This window comes from Cheilinus undulatus, linkage group 5, assembly GCF_018320785.1.
Source record: "Cheilinus undulatus linkage group 5, ASM1832078v1, whole genome shotgun sequence".
In the NCBI taxonomy this organism is placed as follows: Eukaryota; Metazoa; Chordata; class Actinopteri; order Labriformes; family Labridae; genus Cheilinus; species Cheilinus undulatus.
The window spans coordinates 41,625,431-41,650,204 of NC_054869.1; the positions used below are offsets into that span (position 1 = coordinate 41,625,431).

Here is a 24,774-nt window from a genome sequence, read left to right on the forward strand (position 1 = left end):
TTCAGAGTAAAATTCCACTTTAGCATCTCTTTTGAGGAAGCCCCTTCGTATGTACATAATGCTTTTATTTTGAAAAGCTCCTGGCACACTTCCACTATACACTGAATCCAGTCACTTGTAGGTGTTTTACTGAGGTAAAGCGTAGGAGGAATTATAGAGCTTTGACAGCAGGGAGACAAAATCAACACGCAGCAAACTCATGCCTGGTATGAAAGCTGTTATGGCAGCAACAGCTGCAAGCAGCAGAACCTTCTGAAAAGGTTACTGCGTAGCAACGACATGGAGCGCTGCAGCACTGTGACGTCACACTACCAGCGCAGACCAAAACATGGTGGCCTTCTGAGCTCAAATTAATTCAAAATGCAGATATCTTGTGAGTTTTTTAGTTCAATATAAATATGAGAGATACAAATATCTATCCAACTAGATGAACTTGTCTGATCATGCAGGGTTCCTTTTAACAGTAAACACTCTTTGTGAGACTTGCATGGAAAATATGAAAAAGGCTGTTTTGGCTGACTTTATTGCCTTACATCTACCCCACAGCAACAGTTACAATCATGTAAGAAGTGATGTAGAGCAGTGCTTACCAAAGTGTGGGTCAGGGCTCAACTTAGGGCCCCAGAGGTAGGTGCGCTGTGAGAAGTCATTTATGATATATAAAAATCATAAAAATTTTGAAAAAATTAAAACCCATTTCAAATGATAATATAATATGGTAACAGTTTATTTTAGTGGGCAGTTATTACCTAATTATTAACAAGTACATTTAGAATAGTTACATAGTAATAAGAACAATCACCTAGTAGTTACACAAGAATAAGCTGGTAATTACATAGTAATAACTTTGAAGTTTCTCAAGTAATAACTTGAAAATATGATAATATTAAGGAAGTATTAACTCAGTAAAAGTATATGAATCATAAAGTAATTCCTCATAATATTGTGGCATTTATCTGTAATTATGTGGTATTTTACCAAGTTATTTCTTAGAAACAAGATCCTTTTCTATATAAGTTGCTTGATAATTCCCTGATAATTTCTTTATTTTGGCCTGTTAAATCAAAACAAGTCCTTTCTGAATCATTTTCAAGTAACTTTATGGTGATCTCTGTATACCTTCATTCATAATTTCCTAAAACCTTCCTTCGTAATTCCAAGTTGTTGTTGTTGTTGTTGTTGTTGTTTTTGTAATTTCTGCATATATTAAAGTGAGTCCTCACTCATAATTTGATATTGATATTATCAATGTGTGTTGGATTAGTAGCATTGGTACTAACCTTGGTGCCATATTTCATTACTTGTGCACACAAGTGGACAAATTTTTACCACTTTTTTTTGCAACTTTTCACCATTTTTTCTTCTGAACAAGTTTGACCTCTTTCTGTTTATTTTTTTGTCTCCTGTTTCCCCATTTTAACCCTTTTTGCCACCTTAAACACATAAACTCTATCTGGTTAATTTAAATCCTATTTAACATTTCTGCAGATTTTTGACTATTCAAACTAATTTCTGCTACTTTTCAGTTCTCCTTTACCACATTTTCTGTCCATTTTTGCCCCTTTAAATCAATTTTGCCACTTTGTAAACCCTTTCCAATGCTCTTTCTGCCTGTTTTTGCCTTTTAAAAGCCTTTCTGTTGCCACATTTTTACATTTTCTTTGGCCTCTGTCAACCTATTTTTACCCATTTTAACTCTGTTTCACAGAAAGGTGTTCACATTTTGAAGAAAGTTATATACATTTGCTGCTTTTATCAGTGGTTATTATTTAAAATATCAAAATGCGAAGATCCCCGTGCACAGCCCAGGTAGTCAGGTGCCGGTTGGTAGCAGGTCTGAAGTAAACAAAAAGCGTTTCGCCTGTAGCTTCCTCAGGTTCGCCCAGCAGCTGGGCGAGGAAGCTACAGGCGAAACGCGTTGTTCGCTCTCAATAAACAGTAAAGTCTATCTCAGTGTGCAGCGGATCATTTCTTTATGTTTATCAAAATATGGTTATCACAGCTAAGCTCTACAATCACCATGGTTTTCTGACCTCTATGGGCCCCTCATTTGGCTGGGACCCTGAAAGCTCTCCCCTTTATCCCCCTTAGGGACGGCCTTGGGCTTAGAGGGTTAGGGTTAAAATACAACCTAATTACCAGAGACTGCCACAATATCATGAAGAATTACTTTATAATTAATACATGTTTTTAGGTAAACACTCCCTTAATATCACTGGATTTCTGAGCTACTGCTTGTAATAGTGACATTTATGTTACTTGGGAAGAGTTTGCTAAGTCACAAAGTAAATTTACAGAGATGAGTGTTTGAAAGAAATTGAATTGACTTTGCAGATGACTAATTCAAACAAAATAAATGCCATTGGCTCATTCATTTGTTACCCCAGTAATGTGGATGTTTTTGAAAGCAAAGCATTTGCACTGGAATTCCTTGTTTATGAAACAAAAATATGATAAATAAAAGGTAAATATCTGAGCTCAGTTATGGTCGGGCTTTAGCAGACTGAAGTTTGGAAGAGGCTGACGTATAGAAATAATCATATTCCTGATGCCCTTTCCTTGTAGCAGCTCTTATTTTCTCATTTTTGTCAAATGCCTTTGCTGACACCTTGAGGTCAAACAGAGATCTGAGCTCCCTCAAACGTCTGGCTTTCTGCTTTTGCAAAAACACACTATCTGTATATCAAAATGTTTAGAGTCCACTGTTCGTTTCTTATTTACTATAATAAGTGAACTAAGTGTTTCTTCTACCACTTTCTAAACTTTGAATTTTTTGCAAGTGCATATCTCATTACAATATAAGTTATATCCCGCCAATGTCATATTTAAATGAGGTCTTTCTTCCTTTGTCCCATTACAAAATTGATGATGATATTTTGGGGGACGTTTTGTACTTCACAACATTTCAAAAGGTGTCAAACACTGAGTAAAAATAAGCACTAAAAGCCACAACAAAGACGTTCTAACTTTTTGCAACAACATGAAACTGGATGGTATTTGGTTTCGACTGCACCTGATGGTCAGTAGCACATTGTGAGAGAATGCTTCTTCAAATCAACCCAAATCAGCAGTTGCATTTTACTTTAAAGTCACACCCAATAAATAACCTGGTTGAAATTCCTTATTCTCTTACAGTTATTACAGATTATCTCACTTCACGAGCTCCTCTGGTATCAAAAGTAGCTATTCAGTACTCAGAGTACATTTTGAATGGTGTACTTTTTACCTAACCTGACACGCCAGATGGATGTGTTGCACACATCCATCTAGGAAAGCTTCAATAGGAAACGTTTGGGAAAAAGCAGATGCTTTGAAAAAAATTTGGAGTGTGAACGATGTATGTTCTGTCTGTCACATCTCTACGGGCCAATCAGAGCAACAAAACACGCAACGTAGCTGCTAGCGAGGTGCACGTGTGTAGCTACCAAGGAATACCGTGAAACATGGCGACTGTAGACACGTAAGTACTCGACTTTTGTCGTTTTTGAAAAGAAAACAACTCACCGCTGTTCTTTGTTCTTCTTATAACAAAGAAATGTCATCAGGTTCTGATAAAAACTGGCTAAGCTCTTCCGCCATAATTGCACCGGCCTCTTGCTGCTGCTTTTTTTGCATCACAACTCTGCCGCGCCTGAAAGTATTGCCCCTCATTGCTGATTGATCCTGTCACTTTCTAACCGGACCCAAACGGTTCAGACGGGAGCTTTGCAAGATGGATTCGCCAGTGAAAAACAAAGAAAACAGGCATATCCATCTGCTTCGCAAGGTTACTTTTTACCTGTACTAGAGCAGATTTATAGACCAGTAATTTTACTTCTACTTGTGTTAAATAACTGCATTTCACTTGAGTAAAATAGTTTTGTACCTCTTCCAACAGTAGTAATTATATGTAATTATAGTCTTGACAGCACTTATTGCTGCCATCTTACTTTTTTATCTACTTTTTTGCACAAGATAAAACTGTGATCACTCTCAATTTCTGTCTGTCTGTCCGTCTGGGATTAATAAAGTCTAATGCAAAGTATTTGATTTTGGTTTCAAAGCATTAACAATCAGAATGAGCTTGCTGCAACGGTTGATATTTTTAGTTTTTCATCAATTCATGCCTTTTATTCCCACTTGTATTTTCAACCCTTTATCCATCCAGAGTGTCTTAAACTTCCTGTTTCCTCCAGAACTCGTGAAATGCAGTTTAACAACTCTCTTTGCCCCACACAAATGCCCCTAACATCATGACTATGGTAAGTTTTTGAAAGTCACATTATAATAGAGAATAACAGTGCTAAATGTCACCATAGGTTTTGTTTGTGTAGGATTTTTGAAAGTTGCTGCAATTTTAGTGTCAAAAATGGAGGCACCATATTTGATCGTACACCCATTTAAGAGAGTAAAATTGTGTCTACATTAAGGCATATGGCCTTTTCATTTAATATGCCATACTTTGGGAATTTTCTGGGCAAATAGGTCATTATAATGTAGGATAATCATACGCTATAGTGAAGTTAGATGTTTCCCCAGGTTTGTAAAAAAAAATAAAAGTGATCCAGTGGTAGATGTTTCAAGTTAAAGAAATTTTTGAAGTCTAAATAGTAAAATGGGTATTTTTGGTCAGTTTTATTGATTATAATGATTTCATTATACTTATGTGGTTTATATCAGTTTTTATTTTTTCTTTGAATCTTATTCCTGCTAAAATTAATTTAGATATTAAATATGTGGCATTGCTTTTAGTTTTTTTAAATTACATCATAAGTAGTATAATTTTTCAGTTTTACAACAGGATAACAGTTTTATTCTACTTAAATAGTATAAATTAGTTCCATATTTACTGAAAGCCTAATCACTACTATAATTCATTTAGTTATTCAATATTTGTTATTTTTTTGGTTCCCTGTTGGAATTATAATATAAAACATGTGATACCACCATTACTTATACAGTATCCTGTTGCATGTCTCGCCTCCAAAAGAGGTCAGAATTTGAAGACAACCTGACCAACTCAATGGCAGCGTGTCATGTACGATTCCTCTTTCATTATGTACCTCAAAAATATTTGTGCAAAAAACAATGATGTTGTATTCAAATAAATGTTAAATGTGTGAGTAAATGCTCATTTAACTTCATATGTGTTTATTTTCCCATTACTAACATTTTAATATGCATATACTTCACTGATTTTATTTGTATCTTTATTTATTTTATTTATTTATTTATTTATTTTACCACAAACGGACAGGGAACCACACATGTTTACTTTGTTGATCTTGATACTATTTATAACTATAAGTGCTGTCAGTGGATTAAAATGTCTAATTAATTACAGGCTTTTCAATAAGTTAATCACAATAAATCGCATGTGTTTATAATTTGAGAAAGGTTGAATCAGTGGTAAATTTACATATAATAGTAACAAAACATATTCTAGAAACTAGAATCCTACATTCTAGGATGGTTTTAATTTGTAGAATATAGCTATTTATACACACAAGTATAAAATATTTATAAATCACACATTGTCCTATATAGCCTATATAACAAATATTTGGAATTAGCGAGTATTTCAGTGAGGGTTGTGAAATAGGCTATTTATCTAGACTGACAAGGTGACTGTGGTTCATAATGAGTGTGATTAAGAAGACTTTGACCAGAAATTAGTCAAATATGCTTGCTAAGATTTGAATTTTTGCATAGGAAATGTAAACTTGTCTGACAGCGCCCTGTAGCGGCTCCAGTCTGAAACGTTGCATGGCATTTTTGTTTGGCGCCGATGGAGGGAGTCACTCCTGAGATCTTTGGTCAGTCAGACGGCAGAACTTCCGGTCGGCATTTTGTTCTACGAGAGGAGAGCCTCTTGATGATCGCAACAATCGTCATATTTCTCGTTTACTGTCGAAATTGGCTGCACGCGTTGTTTACGTCGGCGCAGACCGACTGAAACTCCGAAGAACGAATGTTTCCCCATGAATGTACGCTGAAACATTCACCCGTGTGTGACGGAAGAAGAACGAATCAGTCCGACCCGGATTATTGTTGATAGCTAGCAGGCTAGCTCAGCAGCTAGCTGGCAAGCCAATCGAGTTCTTCTGGAGGAGCTGCGAGAGAGAAGAAAGGGGGAGCTAGAGATACGGACACGGACACAAACCAAGCTAAAACATTCCCCTCCCTTCAACGCAACATCCGAAGGTAAATATTATCACATATCTTTCTTAACAAACCAAACTTTTAAAAATGTGATTTTTAACAATACTACGGAAAATATTCTGCAGTAAGACCACCTACGGCGTCGTTAATCGTTGACCGGGAGGTAACGGAAGCTAGCGAACTAGCAAGCCAAGCTAGCTAGGTGTGTTTTTGCTCCACCAAGGCGCACGGCCTCAACTGGATGTCATTTGTCGAGCCCGAGGATTGGGCCGTTGCCACGGAATTACAATCTGTGCCGTTGCCTTTACATCCACACAGACTCTCCGAACACATTTCCCTGGGCTCAAGGCCAAATATCATACATTCATAAACTCTCGATTAGCGCTTCCTTGTGTTATTTGAATTACCGTCCCCTTATTTAAACGAGGAGGCTAACCAAAAACAGTTAAAGCTAGTTAGCATAACTAGCTAGCCATTAAAACACGACTATTGTTGTTAATGAATGTTTGGTAGGCAGTGTTTGTGATAATAAATGCTATCTTTGGAGGAAGCGTTTGCTTCGCGGTTTGCTCGAAACCTCAACTCCCGTGTGTTGCAGCGTACTGTGGTTGTTTTTTTACAAGTAGCGGGCTGCAGCTGGAAATTCAGTGAAGTAAGATAAACATTCAAATAGATAGTAAAGTCAGCTATGCACTTGTTAGTCGAGGGTTTGTCGTTACTTTGTTATATTTGGGTGATTATGTTGTGATTTAGTTTGCTGCAGCCATTTGTTGGTGTAATGTTAATATATGTTGCTATCCTTGTTTGAAATGTTTTGACTGAGGACTGACTGAACACAAGCTACGCTTGCTCGGTTGTAGGTCGTTAACTTTTTGAGTGTGATAGCCACCTTTGTGCTGCTAGTTTGACTCGTGGACATTTATTCCTCGTCGTTTGTTTTGGTCCTGCAGTTTGCAGTATGCATACGGTGGCTGTTGGCTACTGGAGGATGCAGCCCCCCACTACTGCCGCCACCATCACAGTGCATCTGTTCCTTTGTGCTGCCTCCTGCCTGTCAGTCTCACAGCTGTCAGCCAAGCCCCTGCGTACCGAGGAAGAGCACATAGACCGAGCATGCTAACATCACACTGAGCTAATGTAATGTTTACTATACCCATTTGTTGCTCTCTCTGAAAATATTCCTCTCGGCTTTGCTATTTTGACTTCCGAGATCGCACTCGGTTCTGGTTGCTACAGCGTGTTTACCGATCTGCGTGGTATCAGTATTATGCAGAAGTTGCTAAACAAGTGTTGCATTTCCTTGAAAACTGTTCACTTGAGGTCCACGGTGCTACATACTGTTGCATGCATGGTTTGAAGGTGGTATTGCACTAATGAACCAGTCATTGTTAATGTAACAGAACGTGCAGCTGTGGCATGTGCTCTCCGTGCCGTAATTTTCATGGTACCCCCTGGGTTTTAACTTCAAATATTTTAATATTAAGGCCTTGAAAATTCGGTTTCATGTAAGACTGCATATTGTTTTTTTTTTGTTTGTTTTGCTTATATTAGTTAGGGTGGTGTTCATAGTTCTTTTAGCCCATATGGATATATACACAGCTTTTTATTGTAAGAGCACACTTTCCTTCACTAGATCTGACCTGTTGGTCTTACGCTGACAGTATTTGAAACTGTCATAAACAAGACAAACATTTGATTCCATAATAAATAACTGACACATTCTTTTCAAATATGGACATTAAGTCATGAAAATCTAGGTTTATGTATTTCTAACAGTTAAACCAAGCTTCAGCTGCCCTTTTGAGAGCTAAAAACAGCACTGCAACAACTAATGCTTGAGTCCTTAAAATGGGTGACTAAAGTGAAAGACCTAAGCTGACACAGGTCTGTTGGTCCTGCCTGAAACTTCACAAATGTATTCGTAGATATGGTCGATATTTACAGTCAAAGAATCGGTTGTAAATATCAGCAGGAATTTTCAAATCATGCATCCCCAGTAAATACATTGAAATTGGAAATAATCCTTGTCAAAGTGCTTTAAATAACACAGAAAACACATTCTTCCCAAGTAGTTCAGATGGTAAATTTCAGTCCTTAGACCTCACTTTAAAGCTTAAGAAACAAGCGTGGAAGAAAATAAGCTGTGGTAGATCAGTTGGTTCTTCACACACTTATTGCTTCATTTTACAAGGTGAGGTTTTATAGTAAAGTTTATTCTGCTAATATCTATCCTCCATTTATTCCTCAAACATATTGGCAGAAATATCTTGTCTCCTGATATAACTTTCTACACTGATATCTGTCAATACTAGTAATGTGCTGATGATATGCATCCCTAGTTTGAGTAGTCTTATTTATAACAGTCTTAATTTTCTTGTGGTCTGACATGAGATCCAATAGCAGAGTGCAGAACTGTCAAATTTTAAGTACTGTGAGCTGTGCTTGTGGGAAGTTATTTTCATGTTTTGCTTTGTTTCCCTCGGTTGTGTTTACTCTGTGAGTAAGCTGTCTAGCTTACTGGCTTAAAGACTAATGTTATGGACATAACATTTCTTGAAGTTAACCTCTTAAACTTTCCGCATTTTTGATTATTTTTATGTAAACATTTATTGCAGTCTAGCCAGTCATTGTTTCAATGGCTTCATTTATCTCAAGGAATCTGGAGCACCCCGTATTTTGCTGTTCATGTTTTCACTCTTGGTTCAGTTAATTTTTTGAGAAGAATTAAATGCACTTGCTTGTCTAAAGTCTGATACAGCACTGTGTTCTCTTTCAGCAGACAAAAGGAGAAGGACTTTTTATCTGAAATGTCAGTGAGTCCACCCGAGACTGCACAGAGTTCTTCAACAAGGTTTGAGTTGTTTATCATTTAACTTTTTATAATTAACTAAATTAAAACCTGTTAACCCTAAACAGAGACCATCCTGGATGTGAAAGGTGTGGTGAGGGAGGTTTGAGCCAATGCTGGTTATCTGTGTCTTAATTGTAATGTGTGTAATATGTGAGAACATGTGCATCATCTGTTTGTGTCATGTAGAGTTATATAGATAATGAGAAAGACATGAACTGAATTTTGTGCTTATCAGTGTGGTAAGGTTCATCCATGAAGTGTGGGCTGTGTGAAGGTATTTTGAAAATTGCTGTGGACTTTTCACTCCACTTTTCTTTGACTTCTTATTCAGTCTTGCTTAAGAGGTGAAGGACGCCTAACAAGTAAAGGGGATTGAAACAAATTAAGTGCTACCAAGGGCACTACATTTAGCAGATTTTGTAAACTATGCCTCTACTTTTAATGCACCTGTTGCAGTGAATTGAATAGGGATATTTGTATATGCCCACAGATGGTGTAGTATCTGTTATGATACCAGGAACAGTGGGAATGTCATGGTTCATGTAGGGAATATTGTTACAGTGGATTCATTTAGTTACTAATATGACTTCTATACTGTTGCATGTCAAAAAGCTGCATTCTTTCTTTTATTCTCTGAAGCAAAGCTTGATCAAAATCATTAGCTTTGTTTTTGTGTATACAAATATTTCACAGGATATAGCCCATGTATCAAACGCAGTGGTTCCTATTTTTGTCATTGACACTTATTCCTGCACATATGGTAGTATGGAATCAGAGTAATCTAACGTGGCATTAAAATGACTGAAAGTCAGCTGTTGGTGTACTGGTGTTAAAATAAGTCCTTTCCGGCAAATTGAATCAGAAATCATAAGCGTTTAAAATTTTTACAGAACCGTTCACCAGTGCAATACAAAGTATGATAAAGCAGCAATATTATTTGTCCTTATGATTATTATTCCCTTGATAAAACGAGAGAAGAAGAGAGTGACCCTGCCTAAATGAAGTAAAGAACGCGGCTGTTTTTGTTGATTGACAAGCTTTAATTAGGCACGATTATTTGAGGCTAACAGATGATGTAGCAGGCACTGTTTCTTCCCAGAGAAACATAAAATCATCAGACATGGCAGGGAAAAAAAAAGAAAAAAGAAATATTTCTTCAATACATGTGCTATTGACTCCATGTGTTAATAGCTGGGGTTAATTTACATTTTCACTTTGGTTCACTCATTTTAATTTTTTTCTTTTCTGCTTCTTTTGGCACTTTTTACAATCTACACCTTTTCTTCTCTACTCATGCTGTTTTCCTCCTCTCTGTATCCTTCCTCTGTCACAGGTGTCAGGAGATGTGAGGACGGGTGTCGTCCATCGACCCCCTGATCTACCTGTGTATCAACACACTCCCCCACCCTCACCTTCAGCATGAATGGGGATATGCCTCATGTTCCCATTACCACTCTTGCTGGGATAGCTAGCCTTACAGACTGTGAGTGACACTCAGCTGTGTTTTAAACACATTGTCATGTTTCGTCAATTTTCCATGTTATATATCTAAGATGAAAAATTCTGTCTGAACAATTTTTATTTAATGCTTGTACTTTCTTTTACTTGTATTGCATTTTTTTCTCTAAAATTGCCCTCGACAATGTGCTTGATGTTTCTCACACTTGTTTCTTGCTGTATCCATCTCTTTTTTTTCATTATCTTGATCCCTCCCCGTCTCTGTCCTTTCTGTCATCTCTGCCCTACTCTCAGTGTTGAACCAGCTGCCCCTCCCTTCCCCTCTCCCTGCCACCACCACTAAGAGCCTCCTATACAATGGAAGGATCGCAGAGGAAGTTACCTGCTTACTGGGCTGTCGGGATGAGAATCTGGCCTCCCAGCTAGCCCATGGCCTCAACCAGGTGTCCACAGAGCACATGTGAGTGTGATATTAGAAGTGAAGGCAAAAGTGTATCTCTGTCCTTGTTGGTAAGACGGGTTGTACCTGAAAATCTTCGGTGACATTTTGAAAATGGTTAGCCTTGTGGTGTCTAAGCTTGGTGTCTCGTGAGGTATTGAAAATTTTTTTACAGATGATGACAAATCACCTTTTTCTTTTGTTATGAAAATGCAAAGCTATTCATTTTAAATTAGATAAGATGAAATCACACATATAAATGACAGCATAAATGTTGCTTGCTTACCCTGCATGTAAAATTGCTAAATATGAATGCTGTTTACTAAAACGTCAACGACTGGGTACTGTGGATAAAGGGTGAAAAGTATAAAGCTTTTTCTTCAACTATTTTATTTTCTGTCCAGTGCATTTTCAGTGGGGGTGCACAATGAGGCTATAAAGGTTTTTGTAATGCTACAAATAAACAGCTGTCCAGGTTAAAGTTCATTGTAAAAATGGCAGTCAGAGCTGAAAATCTGAAGCACTCTGATGTAATATAAACATAGTTTGAGCTAAAATGCGTGGACACATCCCTGTTCGATAAAGGATTTTTGTAGTACACCAGAGGGCCTCGGGTAATAAGCCTTTTTATGATGGACTTTGTTTGCAAATAACCTGGACAGTCGTTTATTTATTTTCAGTTTTGACCTTTGTTCCCTTAACCATGAGGAGCACCAGATTCTTGTCACACCTTTTTTTCATATATTTTTGACCCTGTGCTGCATTCACCTTATTTTAATTACAGGCTTTTGTAATAGGTTGTTGTAGAAGCACTAATATCTGTTTGTGAATGAAAATCTACTCGATTTCACTGGTAAAAATGTTTGTCCTACTCCCTTTTTTAACCCTGTAAGTCTTCAATCCAAATCCTGAGTAATTTTTTAACAAACATGATCTCATGTTGGATTTTTCTGTTGCTCTGTCACAGCTTAACGTATTTTTATTGTTTAATGCTGTGTCTAGTTAACCCTTTCTTTTTTCCACTTTAACTGAAGGGTTTTGTTCTTTTTTCCTAAAAAAACATTTCAAAGGACTGATGTTGCAGATTAGCATTTGGTAAAAAAACACTTTGAAACCTGCATGGCTATTCTTAGTTTGACTATTTATGTTATATCTGTCCCTAACATTTAGTAATTCCACAATATGGATAATTTGCTTTGACTGGCTCAGTTCTTTACTCGATATTGATGAAATCAACCGTATGTATACATTTGTCAAGACAGGCTTGGATTTTATTCAATTTCATCTAAAGGGACATGCTACTTTTGCATGTGTTACTCTCTTATCGGACCTCCACTACTTCTTTGTGTGACTGAAATTGTTCTTTGTGTGTTCTCAGAGAGCTTAAGGACAACCTGGGTAGCGATGAGCCGGAGGGAGACGCACCACTGCTGCTGCAGACCATGCTGGCCAGGAATCCTGGCATCTTCAGGGAGAAAAGTATGGAGATTCATACCTGTTGCTGTTCATAACATGAAAGAATGCAACCATGTAGCTGAGGGTGTTTGTATTAAAAACTATGTGTGTTTTAATTTCTGAGCAGATGTTATGCAGCAGCCAATGGTGCCGCCGTACAAAATCACCCAGAATTCCATGCATAGCCCTGCCCAGCCTGCAAACTTCCAGCCGGCTGCAATTTCTCCCAACCCACAGAGGTGAGTCCTGCAGCAAAAGCTTTAAACTGTCTTCCTGCAAGGTGATTTCCATTGTGTTCAGCAAAGTCTACGGAGTGCAGTTTCTGTGCAACTGTGTCACTCTTTTAGTACCATCTGTTCTTACCATGTGGAGCTTGCACCTCTACTAGTTAGAATATAATATTTAAGCTCTGAGCCTGCTTTGATTGTTGTGAAGTGCGCACTCACAGCCCATGAGTTATGCTTCCTATTTGCTGATTACTTGTTGTCTTAAAGTGATAAGTATTTGCAGTCAAAGCAGCACACTGCAAGGTTAATCAAAAATAGGTAGTTAAAGTGCTGGAGTTTACGGTAACTTGTATAGCTTAATGGATGATTTTTGTCAGTGTTTATGTACCATCGCAGATTATTTAAAGTAAAGTAAAACTTTATTAATCCCTGAAGGGAAATTCACAGTTTACACTTTGTTTTTATTGTTATTGAAACATTATTTAAAAAAACAACAACATTATTTTGTACATTTTTGCAGTTCTTTTGTGCACCTTCTTATCGCTTGCCGACTTCCTTTTTTCTCCTCTTCCATGTCCAGCCGGTTTGTATCGCCCCAGACTGGTTCAAGTAGTCGGTATATGGGTCAGCAGAACAGCCCGGTGCCCAGTCCCTACACTCCACAGAGCCCTGCCCCTGGTTATATACAGCAGTATCCCCACCAACAACCACCCAGCTATAACCAACATCAACAGATACAACAAGGTGAGTGTGTGCCATGGTCATGCGCATGCATGGGAGAGCAGAGATCTTTGTTGGTGTGGATCCTCATTTAGACACCTTTCTCTTGCTAAAGATTTGAATTATTCAAACCCATTAAATCAACCACACTTGGTTTTGTGTCAAAGTGATTGTCCTGCTATCAACACATCTTTTACCCGTGTAAAAGTCTATAGTGTGGAAAAAGTCTGCTGTTATTGTTGGTGTTCTTTGAGACTGGGATGCTGCTTTAGAAAACCTCAAATTTTTTTTGCATTGCCTGGCTTGGCTTGCTTGGCTTGACTCTGTTTGGTTTTGGTACCAGGTACTTTGCTTTTGTTCAAGGTGATTTCATCCTTTGTTCTCGGTCAGCAGCACAGTAATACGAAAAGTTTTGATCCTGACAGTTGCACGAAATAAGACTAATTACTCTTAAAAAGTAGAGGAGAGTTTGGTAAGTCCTACAGCTGACAACTGGAGGGGTTTGATTCCTGTATTGGACATCTCACACATGACACTCCTGGTGGTGATACTCTTTGACCACTCAGCCGTCAAGGTGTCTTTATCTCACTTTAGTTTCGGCTCAGCTCGCTTGAAACTTGGAAGTAAAGGCCAAAAAGAGGTACCGGGTACTAGTTACAATCCCTAATGGGGGTAAAAGAAAGATTAGAGTTGAAAGGAGTGGAGCCGGTACCACATAGCGCATGCCTTTACTAAAAGCTAAATTTTCACACCAAAATATGAGTTCAAAGGCGGTTTCAAGTAAGGATGCAGCTTGACACTGTGTCCTGTGTGAGCGAGCATCAGTGACAAAATCAGCTTGATTTCACTGATTCATATTGCAATGTCCTGACAGCATGCAAGCATTGCTGCACAATGTTTTTCATCGTCGCCCCATTCCTATTTTCCTCTCCATGTTAAGGTGAGGGAAAAACAAGGAAAGGGGTTGAAAACAAGACACAAGGAGTATCGGGGATATTCCCTGGATTTTTTTTCACTTTCCTTGCTGTGCAGGGCTTTTTAGCCTTTTTTTATGAAGTGGAGACAGCTGTGCATTAATATCTATATTCGTGTTTAAAATGTATTGTGTTCTGACTTGTGTCAACACGAAGTCAAAACAATTTGCTTCTAAGCTGGTCATGAATATAAAACGCCACACTTTGAACATAAAAGTGCTGGATGAGGAGAAACTGAAATTCATAGGGCAGAGAATTAAATATTTAACAGCTCCGGTGTGGACACCAACTGCGCAGTGTTGTGCAATGCAAAGCAATGTCTGACGCTCACATGCTGTTGGGACACGGGGTGGCTCTGATATTCATCTGTAGAAGCAGGGTCAAGAAATGGGTTGAGGGATGCAGCAAACCAGGGCAGAGGATTGGGCTGCTCTTGTGCAGATGGGTGTTTAATTGTTGGTTGCAGTGTTTCCCACCCATTGGCAATGCTTGTGTGGGCCACCCAGGTATATTTGCTGACCTATTTTCTTCTTCATTCTTTTTTTATTGTATACAAGGAGAGGCATCCATTAATGCATCCCTCCTAGAAATGCTATGATTGAGGTGTAATCTCTCAAGTTTAGAATTAAGCTTTTGTGGTGTTTCAACATTTTTCTGCTGCTTCTTGCTGCCATTATCATCCTGTCCTGGTTGTAATTTGCTACCTTGGCAGCAATAAGCCTTTACACAAGTGGTGTAACAGTTCACACAGGTCACAGTTCAGTTTGTTCCTCAGCTTTAGGGCCACAGTTTAGTACGGGTTTGTATCATCAATTAAAAAAAGGAAAATATTCCAAATTTACAGGCATGTTCTAGGTTTCCCTCATTTGTAATTTCTAATTTGACACTAGTGTAGCTTACAGTTTGATGCTCTAGTGTGAGAATTGCCTGTGATTGTTGGTACAGGCTGTGGTGTACTAAACCTAAAAAAATAAAAAAGATTTTTAAAAAAGGTGCAAAATAAAATGCAAGACAGAACTGATTAGTCTAATATCCAATTTAGATTATAAAATTAATACAATGTAATGATGAAAATAAAACAAGTATCTTATAACCTTTTTAAGGAGTCATATTTATGATTTATGTGGTATGCTGTGACACTGTAATATAGCTGTTAGTAAACAGCAAATAAAAGGCTATGTGTAGATATGTAGAGGTAGAAAACACTGGCTAAGGCGCGTTTTACTTGCACAAATGTGTAACTCGTTTTTCCTCATTGAAGGACTGTAGGATAGCACATGTAAACACAGGATGGGAAGTTCTAACAGTCTAAATGCACACTTGTAGTCACTGTTCTCTTTTATCATCCTTCTTATGAATGGGCTTAGAATTCATGTTGCCAAAGCTCTTGACCTATGCTTTACATCCAGAGGCTTTTTAAAAACTCCGCTGTGAATTTGGCGAGGGCTCGAAGAAGGGGGCAGGTCTTGGTCCCACCACTCCTCTGCTTCTGCACCCATAGTTAACTGTTCTTCTTCGTGTGTTTTGTTTTGCAAGGTTTGTCTTCGTTGGGTTGTTTAAAAGCAGTTAGTTAACAGTTATGAGTGTAACTTCCACCTATATTGGCGGTTGATACAGTCATCTATGATTGCTTTTTTCTCCATTGACCATAGACTGTAGAAAGCATTCAGGCATATTGGTCCAGTGACTACATGCATTGACTTGGGATCCTTGAACTGTGACCATCTGGAACGAATACAAATACTGATAAACCCCTGCTTTGCACCTGCTGTGATTGCAAGATACCAACTGAAACATTTCAAATCCATGTGTGAGTGATGTCTTTGAGCATCTTTGTAACTTGTACTGTTGATGAATACTGTCAAAAGAGCAGAAGAAACAAAATAAGTGGAAAGAAAGAGGCAGGGCAGGATGGCCATTACTACCACCCAAATACAGTGTCATTCTGTGGGGGGTGCTGCAGGTGAATCTGATAAGTGACCATGGTGGTGGGGGCTTTATTTAGTTCTTCTGTGAGTTGTTGTTGTTTTCCACTGTTTCCTTCATTTATTAATTACCTCATCTGTTGTGTTTTGATATTGCCGACTGCATTTTGGACCCATTTGTTCAAATGTTCAAATGTACAGATGTGTACTGAACGGATACATGTGGAATGAAGCTCATACACAGACAAAAATCCAGAGCACAGCTCACTGTCACAGTGTCCTGACAACCACACAACCACAGCAAACGATACAACAGCCTGAATATTCCCAGATAAAAGTGTCCTGTTTAGGAAAACTTTGTTTCCCAGTAAAATAAAACAGTTGACAAAGACAACAACAATAACACTGACATTATTCAGCAGTTGTGTCTCTGACAGCACGTCATCCAGCGGATCACTCAAAGCATTTTATAAAAGCTCCACTCAGACAAGAACGTCACTGTAATGAGGAGGAACAACAACGTCTCACCAGCCAGTTATGAATTTCCTATTCTTTAAGATCGTTTTCATTATAACAATGGTGCCCTGGCTCTGTCAATCAAATTAATTTTACCTTAAACTATCAGCCTAAAAAATATATATATATTTATTCGCTTCAATTACCATACAGAAAACATACTGAACCATTATTTCAAAAGCGAGGAACGATACCTAAGCAAAATTTCTCTGTACCATTACACCCCTAATATGTGAACATAATGTGCAGAGTTTTTGCAACCAAAAACCCTATGCACTCAGAACATCAATAGAATCTCTTTTATACCATCTGTGACAAAAAGGGCTTCTTCTATTCAATAGAAGTGGTTAAAATGTCGATGCTTTGCATTTAGAGTGCTTTTTTTGCTGCCTCTAATTACATTCTCCTGCTTCACTCCAAAAATAAGAGAAGGAACAAGTCTTTGTCAACCATGCAGTGTTTTAACAGACGTCTGCTTCGCAAAAAAGCAAGGAGTCTAAACAAACTTTTAGTATCTAGTAAATAGAATTTCCACCATGTTTGAAGCCTGTGTCATTGAATACCTGCTGTTTGGGAATTTTTGGTTTTATCAGTTTTAGTCCTTCATTATTTTTCTTTGTTCTAGAAACCTCCCTAAGAAGCCCAAAGATTTTACTTTGCTTTGATCCTTGTTCCATTAATTGCTAAATTGATTTATTGAATCAGTAATTTTTGGACAAGTCTCTGTCTCAGAAAACATGCTGTTGTTCTGTCATGGTCAACAATGCTGTAATTATCGCATCAGTGTTTCACAAATGGTGACAGGGCCTCCATGTTGGCAACAGGGAATGGGAGGCTAGTATCTTGTCTATTTAAAAAATAAATGGACTTGGGCTTGTGTGGAGCTTTTCTTAATTACCCAAAGAGCTCTTAACACTGCAGATCTCATTCACCCAGTAAAATTGCATTCACACCTTGATGACAGATGATATTATGTCATGTCTGTCAGTTATACTTAATCCCATTCATGTCCCTTACACATTAAGACACCACTGACAGCAGCTGTAGCAGTGTGGAGTTCAGTGTCTTCTCCAAGGACCCTTTTAAACACAGGAACTGAAGATTGAACCCCCGACAGGTTGAGGGAACAGCTGTTCCACGACTGGGTATTTATACTAGAGAAAATTGCTGGTAACTCCTTAAAATATTTAAACAAACATCAGAGAATGTTTTAAGTTAAAATGTTATAGACGGACCCTAATCACTGCAGTTTCTGTGGGGACAAACCAGAGGAAATCTGTCTTTTCTCTAAAGCATGTTTTTGTAGTTTTTAATTAGAGTATAGAGATTGGGAAGTAATCAGTCAACCAGGCATGGTGCTTCTCCTGGACTTATAAAAATCATAAATGGACAAAGAAAAAAGCCAAAGTTAATGGGCAAATGAAGTGGGGCTGCTGTCGGCATATCTCAGTGGTCTGAAGTAACAACTTTATGTGGAAAAATCTGACAAGAAAATTGATGAAATTTTTTTTTTTTTTTTTTAAATGACCCCTTTATCTTCTGTTTTGCAGTATCTGTGGCGAGTCCCATGGTTCCAGGTGGCATTCGAAATATCCATGAGGGCAAAGTATCAGGGCAGATGGCGAACGCTGCCAACCACCACTCAGACAGGCATGGCACGGAAGACTACCTGAACATTGTACACCGACTAGAGGTAAAAATTAAAATGTTCATTGTAAGCTTATTTAACAAGAAGGGAGACCATTTATGAACACACAGACGTTTCTGAAATACCTTAAACTGTGGAAATTTCTTCACATATGTTTAGAGGATGATGTAGTATGAGGTGAGGTTGGATGGTAATATTTAAATTCTATACCCTGGGGTATCTAAAAATAGCCAGGGTATTCTTTTAATTACCATGATGAAAAAATTATCTGTGTAATACATTAGGAATTTGTGTCTGTTTCCAGCAGCAACACCATTGCCTTTGTTTGAAGATGCTATAAAAGTGATGACGGATCTCCTGTAAATGATGTAGGCTTCATTTGTCAAAGAAGGACTGCACTGGGGCACAGAGGGCCCCATGTAGACAGGTGGCCCAGTGGTGTGGCTCTTCTTCTCCATGTCACCCTCCACTTTCTCAACCCCTTTTTGGACTCTATCCCCTGTCTTATCTCTATCAATACAGAAAAAAGCCCCACAATACATCTTAGAAAAAAACAAAAGGAGTAGTGTGTCACATGACCGCATTGTGATGTAATCAGCACTGTCCATAGTTAGCAGTAATGTCAAATTTAAAATTGCTTAAATTCTTCTTTCTGAGTTCAATCAGTGATCAGAAAAGAGAAGAAATGCTTCAAAACTCAACTGCTGCAGAATGGAGCTTGCCATCGTTGCACACATCGAACTGTCTCATGGGTTTTAAAATAATCAAAACTACTAAAGATGTATAGTCAGCCTTAACAATGGCATAGCACAAAACATTTCCTGGTCATGGAAAACGAATAGGGCACAGCCCAATATTCATAAAACACATAGTGACTGAATCTAGCCTCTGTTATGAAGAAGCAAACAGTGAGCTACAGTTGTGTTCAAAATAAAAAGTTTGTTTGTGAGCTCAAAATCCTTATGGTAGCTTTTATTTCCTTACAAACTAATGCAGTGGGAACACTGCATATTGTATTCCAAATCAAAACATGAAGAAAAAGTGGATCATGTTTGTTATGATTTTACAGAAAGTGAAGAATAAAAGAGTCTTAGGCTGTTCAAAAAAAAAAACAAAAAAAAAAAAACAGTGTTTCGATTGTTCTTTCCAAACTCAAACGTTTACTGTATAAACTGGAAAACGCTTAATCATTTGGTTTTCCTGTGAATCACCGAACTCATAATAATTTGTTTAACCGCTGTTTCTGAGAACTGCTGCACCTCTGTGTTGCATGGAGTCGACCAACTTTGGGCATCTGTGAACAGGTATTCCAGCCCACAACGATTGGACTACATTCCACAATATCTCTGCATTTCTTGGATTTTCCTCAGAAGCAACATTTTTGATGTCACCCCACACGTTCCCTATTGGATTCGGGTCTGAGGATTAGGCTGGCCACTCCAGAACGTTAATCTTGTTGATCTGGAACCAAGATGCAGCCTTACTGGTGTGTTTGGGATCGTTGTCTTGTTTAAACACCCATGTCAAGGACATTTCTTCTTCGGCATAAGGCAACAGGACCTCTTCAAGTATTTAGATGACTGACACCGTAGTATGAGAAACATCCTCATATCATGATGCTTTTCCCCCTTGTTTCATTATCTTCACATGCACTGTACCTTGAATTTAGTGTGTGGGGGTTGTCTGACAAACTGCCTGCAGCCCTGAAACCAAAAAATAACAATCTTGCTTCAGTCTACAAAGTGTTGCACTATTTCTCTCTAGGCTAGTCAGTGTGTTCTGTGGAGAATTGGAACCTCTTCAGCACGTCATTTTTTCAACAAGTGGGACTTTGCGGGGGCTTTCTTGCCAATAGCTTAGCTTATAGCTCATAGGCATCTTCTAATTGTTACAGTACTCTCAGGTAACATCAGACCTTCTTTGATCATCATGGAGCTGATAACTGCGTGATTCTTTGCCATTTTGGCTATTCTTTGATCCATTTCAGTGTTGTTTTCCGTTTTCTTCCACGTCTTTCTGTTTTGGTTGGGATTTTAAAGCATTTTTAGCAGAATGAACAACCTCACTAATTGAACTCCACACTGCTATTATTTTGAATAACCCTTTCAATTAATGATTCAATTTCACAGAATCAGCAGCATGCATGTCATGACTTATGGGTCTGTTGGTTTTCTGTTACTCTGCTACACCTACTAGTAAATTATTTGCCATGTAGAAATATAATTTCCACCAAAAACAGTGATTGAGCTGGTTAGTGATGTTGGACTGAAATTATTTTGAACACAACTGTACATAAATATGCTTTTACAACTGATCATAATAGGATTTAAAACTAGGGCTGTCAAAATTTTTTAATCGCAATTAATCTCACAAATTTCATAGTTAACTTGAGATTAATTATCTGTTCTAAATGTACCTTACAGGACTATTTCTCAAGATTTAAATACCTTTATCAACACAAGTGGACAAAAATGCTTTCTTTATGCAAATGTTTGTTAATGTCAACAACCCAGAACAACGACAGATGATGTTCAGAAAATTCTCTAGACTAACCTTAAAGACACTGAATGCTCCAAAAATCTGCTGAGAGCATAACAGACGACTATTTTAGCTCGTAAGATTCGTTTTCTCCGAATACTTTCATTTTCAAGCAGGAGCTGAGTGTGGATGGGAGAGGGGGTAAACAGACCTTTAGGAGTCGTGATCGGACCCATCAGGGGCAGCGCAGCTATGGGGCCGGTGCATAACAGAAATGAATGAATAAATCATGCTGGCCCAAAAGTGTGTCAACCCACCGGGAAATTCCCAGTATGCCAGATTCTAGTGAGTCCAGTATGGACATTCCAGCATGGTTAGGGGGCGGCTCTCTGCATTGGCAGTGTACTCTGCTAGCGAGTTGTACGGGCTGTTTAAGACTCTACTTTATCCATTTCTGCTCGCTTGCACTGCATCACGATGACACCGCTTCCTGATCTGGCAAACTACAGGATGGGTCAAGGGTAACACAGAATGCGCATGAGTTAATTGTGCGACAAAAAAATTAGTGACGTGAAAAGAACTTTGACACCCTATTTAAAACACATGATGGAGCTAACTTAACATTATCAGATCCCGTCTGATCATAGTTTTCATTATTTTTAAATCATTTTCTAAATGAGAGGTGAGGAAAGGAGAGGATATGCTCACCATCACATACAAAGGGAGAGGTGAAAGAGGCTAAACAATGAAATAAAATAAAAAATGTCACACTTATTATTGACCTGGTTAAAAAAAACAGTATTGAATAGAGTGCAAGTAGAAGCATGCACTCTGTTTGCCACAGACTTAGAACTGCCTCTTGTCATGTGGCAGAAATGCCATATACCCTAGGAAAAATCTGGCATAAGTTTTTACGGTATTAAAAACTGGATACCACCCAATTCCAGTGTGAGGCTAAAAGTGATCTCCAGGGAGCACTTAAAAGGCGTGCTTGTGAAGTCTGTCCATAAAAATTCACACTATCGCTGCTCAGGAAGCAAACAGATCTGTCGGTAAAAATTTAGATAGGGAGAGCATGTGGCTTAAGTATCCTAGGTGCAAAAGACAGCACAGCCAGATTTAGAAAGAATTCAGATGAAAGATTGAACAAAATGCTGAAGGCTAAAGAAAAAAAGTCATTCTCAAGTTGTTACATGTGGTTATGCAATGTTAACTCACCAGGAACGGAAACCTGTTGAGCCACATGCTGTGTGTGAGTGTGGTTTAATGTGTGTGAGTTTGAGCTCTGTGTTTTTTTTTTTATTAGAAATATTTTCTCTGTTAAGGCATTCAGTTTGTTAAATTTTTGAATTGCAGTAGTTTAGAGATTGTATCTCACATTCACCTCCTTGAGAGTGGATGCCATACACAAAGTGGAGGACATAAAGGAGCAGAAGAGTCATCAAGTCATCAGCATTACAGCAATTTAGACCTGCAAATTAATGAATATAATTAAAAGTCACATTATGTTTTTGTCCTATAAAGCTTGGGTTAAAGTTTGACCAAAACTGTACTCACCCAGTTAAGATGATGTTGCTTTAATTTCTAGGTTGCATATCCAGTAAGGAGTTTCTTTGTGGTTTACGTCTGTGTTTTTTTTGTGTTGTCCAGGAGAGTGACTCCGCCATGAGGAATCCTTCCTTCCCTCTGAGGTCTCCACAGTCTGTTTGCTCCCCGGCAGGGAGTGAAGGAACGCCTAAACGTAAGGATGCTAAGAAGAAAGGATGAGCTACACTGCATTTAACTCACCTGCCGTTTTTAAATGTAGCAAAGACAAAACTGCTTGTTGCTCTTCAGTAGTCATAATTTGAATTTCACAACATTAGAACAGTATGAGGCTGTGATGCCAAGAAACGAATGAAAGGCCGTAGTGATTTCCTTCCAGGTCTTTGAGGCGTTCTCGTCATTGAGACAAGACTGTCAGTTGTCATCACATCTTGTCCTCTTAAGTCCCCTCAAAGGATGACATGCTTCTCTATTTTGTTTGCTTCATCCCAGCGGGTTCTCGTCCTCCGCTGATTCTGCAGTCACCACCTCCCTATGCGCCCTCACCAAGGGACGGAGGACCTGACCAGAAACAGCAGCTCCAGCAGAGGAAGAAAGCTCCCTCAGTGAAAGAGGAGAAGGATATGTACGACATCGTAAGCTCTCCAAACAAGGACTCAACAAAACTCACCCTCAAGTTATCCAGGGTGAAGTCGAATGAGTCTGATAATCAAGGTGAGTTAAGACTTCGAAAGAGCCTGATATTAGCTCAGTTTAAACCCAAATCTTTCCTTTACACTCTGAGATATAGTTGGAGATTAAGTACAACCCTGTAAATGTTTTTTTCTAAATATCTTAGGGGATGTTGTGCCAGGTATGGAGCAAAACTCGGACAACATGGAGGCAGAACTGGGCTTTCAGCAAGTGCCTGTTCTCCAGCAAAATCTTGGAGTCCGGCTGCAACAGCAGCAGCTCTCCCAGCAAACAGGTGGTGCCAGTGGTCTCCAGCCTCCGAGTTCCCCTTACGACGAGGCAGAACTGGACGCCCTTGCTGAAATCGAAAGGATAGAACGAGAGGCGGCTAGTGAAAAGTGCTCAAAGGAGGTCCAAGACAAAGGTGAGTAGAATATCAACAAATTATGCCATAGTTTTAACAAAATAGCCTTTTTAAAGATTTGTCTTTATTCTGTTTTCTTTGATTGTTAAGTTTATTTAACCATAAAAAACTCACTGTGATTGATAATCTAATTTAGGAGAGTCTCCTAAATTGGCAAAGTTACAAAAAAACAGTTATCTCAGATACAGATCAATCAAACCCTGGGTCACAAACAGAAAGTCAGACCATCTTCATCCTGATGCATCTTTCTTCAATACCTTTTAATCTACTTAAAAAAAAACAAACAAAACAAAAAAAAACAGGTTTAGTATTGCTTGATAAATAAGGATATGTTGATGATTTTATCTGTGCGGTCAAGGAAGGCCTACCAACTCAATCATACAGAGTACAGTGATGAGTCAGGGCCTTGAAATTTGTTATGAAACTCAGTGATTTATGGTAAACAGCATACAAAGATTTAAGTCATTGAGAAGATTCATGCATGTATTAAACATCCCTGTAATCAACCAGAGGCATAAAAGTGGCAGCAAAAGTTATTTTTGCTGCAAGAGAAACACAAAACTTGTTTCTGAAATAAAAACCCAGCCACAACCGAATATGATTCTTAGAAAACAGCAAATCATGACTGAAGAATCAGAGGCGTCTATGAGAAGATACAGACTAAATCACCTTTAGGCCTTTAGTAGACTCTTTTTGTAACTAACCAATGCTAAGCCTAACAGTTTAGTCAGTGCTGATATCGATGCCATTTTTTTCATCACATCATTGGAGTAAGAGTTTTGATATGCCAATATTTTCTCATGTTTGACCATGAAATCGGGTCAGAGTTTGTCTAACAGTCACCTCTCTAAAAAAATTTCTAAATTGATGGAGCAGCAAAATATACCAGATGCCAGCATAAAATGGATTGGACACAACAGATGAACAAACAACTGGCACTGTAGAGCATGGCAGAATGCCTTGTCCAATCTGATCCAATATAAATGTATAAATGTGCTGTAAAATCAATTTTCAAATGCATTGTCTAGGTGTGGTTGTACGTCCCAAAGGAATTTGATATAGAACAGTTTTAGTTGGACTAACGTGTTTAAATGCATTTAAAAAGTCCAGTCTTAGTCAGACCAACACAACTATTTCAACTTTTTCTAACTGCATGTAAACATGCTAGGTGTTCTGACCAGTATGAACAGCCACTAGTAAAGGACAGAGAGCCTGATGCTGTGTAGGAGCTGAGTAGTAAATCACCATACTGTTTACATGTACAAGAAGTTGCATTGACAACAGTATGACCAACACTGTTG

The 24,774-nt window shown here is 38.4% G+C and overlaps 1 protein-coding gene across 3 annotated transcripts in view; it reads left to right on the forward strand.

Moving 5' to 3' along the window:
* Positions 1-5,816: 5,816 nt before the first annotated feature.
* Positions 5,817-24,774, forward strand: part of nipbla (NIPBL cohesin loading factor a) — a 51,504-nt gene continuing 32,546 nt past the window's right edge. For 2 of the 3 annotated variants that reach the window (XM_041787129.1, XM_041787131.1), the window contains exons 1-11: positions 5,817-6,183; positions 8,921-8,992; positions 10,326-10,475; positions 10,745-10,910; positions 12,268-12,368; positions 12,472-12,583; positions 13,152-13,315; positions 18,257-18,399; positions 22,483-22,573; positions 22,870-23,091; positions 23,216-23,473. In XM_041787129.1, coding sequence (XP_041643063.1) covers positions 10,412-10,475; positions 10,745-10,910; positions 12,268-12,368; positions 12,472-12,583; positions 13,152-13,315; positions 18,257-18,399; positions 22,483-22,573; positions 22,870-23,091; positions 23,216-23,473 — 1,321 coding nt within the window. In that variant the 5' untranslated portion in view covers positions 5,817-6,183; positions 8,921-8,992; positions 10,326-10,411. Of the gene's footprint in view, positions 6,184-8,917; positions 8,993-10,325; positions 10,476-10,744; positions 10,911-12,267; positions 12,369-12,471; positions 12,584-13,151; positions 13,316-18,256; positions 18,400-22,482; positions 22,574-22,869; positions 23,092-23,215; positions 23,474-24,774 lie in introns of all 3 variants that reach the window. The other variant, XM_041787130.1, reaches the window with a different exon arrangement.